A 1970-nucleotide genomic window follows, 5' to 3' on the forward strand; every position below is an offset into this window, starting at 1 on the left:
CCTTAATTCTCCTGAGCATGTTTCTGTTTCAATGCATGTTTCACCTCCAAACATTCCAACTCAAACAAATATCATAAACGAAAACATGGAACATGAAATGATTTCCCCAGATGTAGACTCTATTTCGGCGGCCATGCCGTCTCTTGAGTTGAACTGTGAAGAAATATGGCCCCCGCTTGCTCACCCAGTTACTCGTACCCCTTGCCCATACAACCTTAGATCTTTGGGAGGGAAGCCTGGTATGTCGGGGGTTATTGGAGGCTTAGGACAGTCGCCCTCTCAGAGCTGTGCCAAAAACAAGAGAGGTAGGAAATCGGACATGTCCAAGGCCAAACTTAAAGCTAAGTTGGATGTAGCAGATGGTAAACAATATTCTATCCCCGGGGTTCTTAGAGCTGTGCAGCCCCCTGTTGCTGTTATAAAATGATTCTGTCATCCTGGAATTGTAGAGGTTTGGCCAGCAAACCTAAAAAACTAGCCTTGAAAGAGTGGATCCTTAATTCAAATGTTGATATTATTTTTTTGCAAGAAACTTTGGGGAAGGCTTCTGAGATAGAATCAATGCTAAAAGCCCTTCTGCCAGGATGGAATTTCTCTGCAATAGATTCATCTGGACACTCGGGGGGCCTTGCAATTGGGTTCAAAGAAGGGCGCATTAAGGTCATTAACCAGTGGGGGATGAAACAAGTTATGGGTATGGAGGTTTTTTCTCCTGATTTCACTTTCCCCATATCATTAGTAAACATCTATGGTCCCTGTCAAGGAAGGGAATCTTTTTGGGATGATTTGATGACAAAATCTGTATTGAAGTCCTCTTTGTTGATTGTGGGGGGTGACTTAAATTTCTCAATAGGCAGAGTTGAAGCATGGGGTCCATCAGCTAGAGAAGATCCCCTCTCGGCTTTTTTCCTTAATCTTCTATCGGAAAACAATCTCATAGATCCCTCCCCGAACAAACTAAAGCCTACCTGGAGGAACAGAAGGATAGGGGAGGATCGGATCGCCAAAAGATTAGATCGTTTCCTGTTATCTGAGGACTTAACTTCCAAAGCTCCTATTCTCAGGCAGTGGGTTGAGGAAATAGGCAATTTAGATCACTTTCCGATTTTTTTGGACCTTTCTTTTCCTCCCCCAAAACCTCCTGCCCCTTTTAAATTCAATTTTTCCTGGCTCCAAGACCCTTCTTACAATAACCTTTTTAAGGAAACTTGGGTCCATCCTGACAGAAATACAAGAGAGGATAAGAGCTACCTGTTCATGGAGAATCTCAAAAGATTGAAGAAAGCAACAATCTCCTGGGCAAAGGACAGGAAATTGAAACAAAATGAAGAACTGAATAGAAACAGGGAGGAGCTGAAGATTATGGAAAGCACTGAGGAAGATGGATATTTTTCGCAGGCTTCAAAGGACAGAATCCTTCATCTAGAGAAGCTGCAAAACAAAATCCTTTTGGAAAAGGAGGAAGAATGGAGGCTAAAGAGTAGGGCAATTTGGCTAAAATCAGGGGATGAAAATACTAGTTTTTTTCATAACTTTGCCAAAGGCAGAAAATCTGTAAATACTATTTGGAGCCTTAAAGATGAAGAAGGGAGGGAAGTCAACTCTTTTTCAGATCTCTCTGGTTTAGGACAGAGACATTTCCAGAATATTTTCTCTGATCCGGGAGAGGCTACCATAGCAGAAGTCATAAGAACAGCATAATGCTTTCCAAGATTCATTGAGGAGGATGAAGCAGAAGAGCTTACAATTCCTGTAACCAAGGAGGAGGTTGAAGCAGCCATGAAGCTTATGGGCAAGGATAAAAGTCCAGGCCCTGATGGCTAGACCATAGAACTTTTTCTCTCTTTTTTTGATCAAATAGGCTCTGAAATCACTGAGGTAGTAGAAGAATCAAGACAGAAAGGAGAAGTCTACAGACCTTTCAATTCAACTTTTATTGCTCTCATACCAAAGAAGGATGACCCGGAGAG

General features: G+C 42.2%; 1 protein-coding gene across 1 annotated transcript; it reads left to right on the plus strand.

Annotated features, from left to right (window-relative positions):
- The first annotated feature begins 423 nt into the window (after positions 1 to 423).
- Positions 424 to 1701, plus strand: LOC149141646 (uncharacterized). Its single transcript, XM_089451292.1, has one exon. It carries the CDS (start codon positions 424 to 426, stop codon positions 1699 to 1701), a length of 1278 nt encoding a protein of 425 aa, XP_089307418.1.
- The last annotated feature ends 269 nt before the right edge of the window (positions 1702 to 1970 follow it).

This window comes from Pinus tabuliformis, chromosome X, assembly GCF_031772625.1.
Source record: "Pinus tabuliformis cultivar Carrire ecotype Pingquan chromosome X, CPIR1, whole genome shotgun sequence".
Taxonomy (NCBI): Eukaryota; Viridiplantae; Streptophyta; class Pinopsida; order Pinales; family Pinaceae; genus Pinus; species Pinus tabuliformis.